The 1,307-nt window shown below is 42.2% G+C and overlaps 1 protein-coding gene across 1 annotated transcript in view; it reads left to right on the top strand.

The window, feature by feature from the left end:
• The window catches only part of CLCN1 (chloride channel, voltage-sensitive 1), a 30,710-nt gene that overhangs the window by 14,137 nt on the left and 15,266 nt on the right, over positions 1 to 1,307 (top strand). The window contains exons 10-11 of the mRNA XM_008594381.1: positions 133 to 217; positions 476 to 625. Coding sequence (XP_008592603.1) covers positions 133 to 217; positions 476 to 625 — 235 coding nt within the window. The remainder of the gene's footprint in view (positions 1 to 132; positions 218 to 475; positions 626 to 1,307) is intronic.

The following is a 1,307-nucleotide window of genomic DNA, read 5'->3' on the forward strand; positions in this document are numbered from 1 at the left end:
TGAAGAGAATGCTCTTTGTTTAAAGAACTGAGACTATGGCGGACTACAGGAAACCAGCTTGCCAAGGTTCAATGTGGTATTCACAGTGGGTTGGCTAAACTAGGGGGAGGGTTAACTTTGTTTCTTTTTCAGCCGCCTTCTGTATCCTGGAATTGTCACCTTCATCATCGCCTCGTTCACCTTTCCACCAGGAGTGGGTCAATTCATGGCTGGAGAGGTCAGCTCTCAGGGAGTCTGAGGGTGGTGGTTAGATCACTGAGCACGTGACTAGGTTACTAAGTCAGGACTAGGAGCATGGAAAAGAGGAAACAGCACAGATGTCCCTCAGGCTTCAGGGCATCTGTCATTTTGTTCAAGGGTAGAGTCTCCCCCTGAGAAAAGGGACCCTTGGATAATGAGGCTTGGGAATCAGTCCACTAAAAAAAGGAAGTACAGTCTGTCCCTGGAGAACCTGCCTTCACTGCTTCCTTCACAGTTGATGCCCCGGGAAGCCATCAGTACCCTGTTTGACAACAATACATGGGTAAAACATGCAGGTGACCCTGAGAGCCTGGGCCGGTCAGCTGTGTGGATTCACCCCCAGGTCAACGTTGTCATCGTCATCTCACTCTTCTTTGTCATGAAGGTACTGCTCCCACACTACGGACCCCCTAAACCTCTCTATTCTGAATCTAGAAACCCAGGTTTTGCATGGGGTAGGAAGGGGCAGAACTTCCTCTGGTCTTCTTTCATCCTAAAAAGAAGTTATTTGGAAACAACGGCATAAGTTAAGTTGCTCGTCTCTAGAAGTGAACCCCTATTAGGGTTAATTTCTCCATTCATACCACCTTAATGATGGTTAGCATAGTTATTTAACCCTTCTAATGGTTGCACTTAAATTATTGAGACATCACAGCAGCCAAGTAAACAAGGACAAGATAGAAAATGGTATAAAAACCTCAGATTAATTAACCAAATCTGCTTCACGTATTAGATAATTAGGTACTTCATTCTTCATGTATCTGATTATCCATTTTTAGGTGATTTGTGTGTCCATATTTTCCCCAGTCTGCGGGTAATCCCTTTTCTAGAATTTCAAAAGAGATCAAATATTTAAATTAATTTTATTAGTGACTATAAATAATTTTTGTAAATGTTATTATTCTCTGTTTAGGTAGTGAGGCTGTGAGGATTTTGCCATTCTCAAATCATTTTCTCCTAACTTCAATTAGGGAACAAAAGCCAGTCTCTTACATGACTTCTTTTACATATCCGCCCATCACTGATCATGTTTTTATAGCCTTTTCAATTACTGCCATATACAAAGA

This window comes from Galeopterus variegatus, unplaced genomic scaffold (genome assembly GCF_000696425.1).
Source record: "Galeopterus variegatus unplaced genomic scaffold, G_variegatus-3.0.2 Scaffold10681, whole genome shotgun sequence".
Classification (NCBI taxonomy): Eukaryota; Metazoa; Chordata; class Mammalia; order Dermoptera; family Cynocephalidae; genus Galeopterus; species Galeopterus variegatus.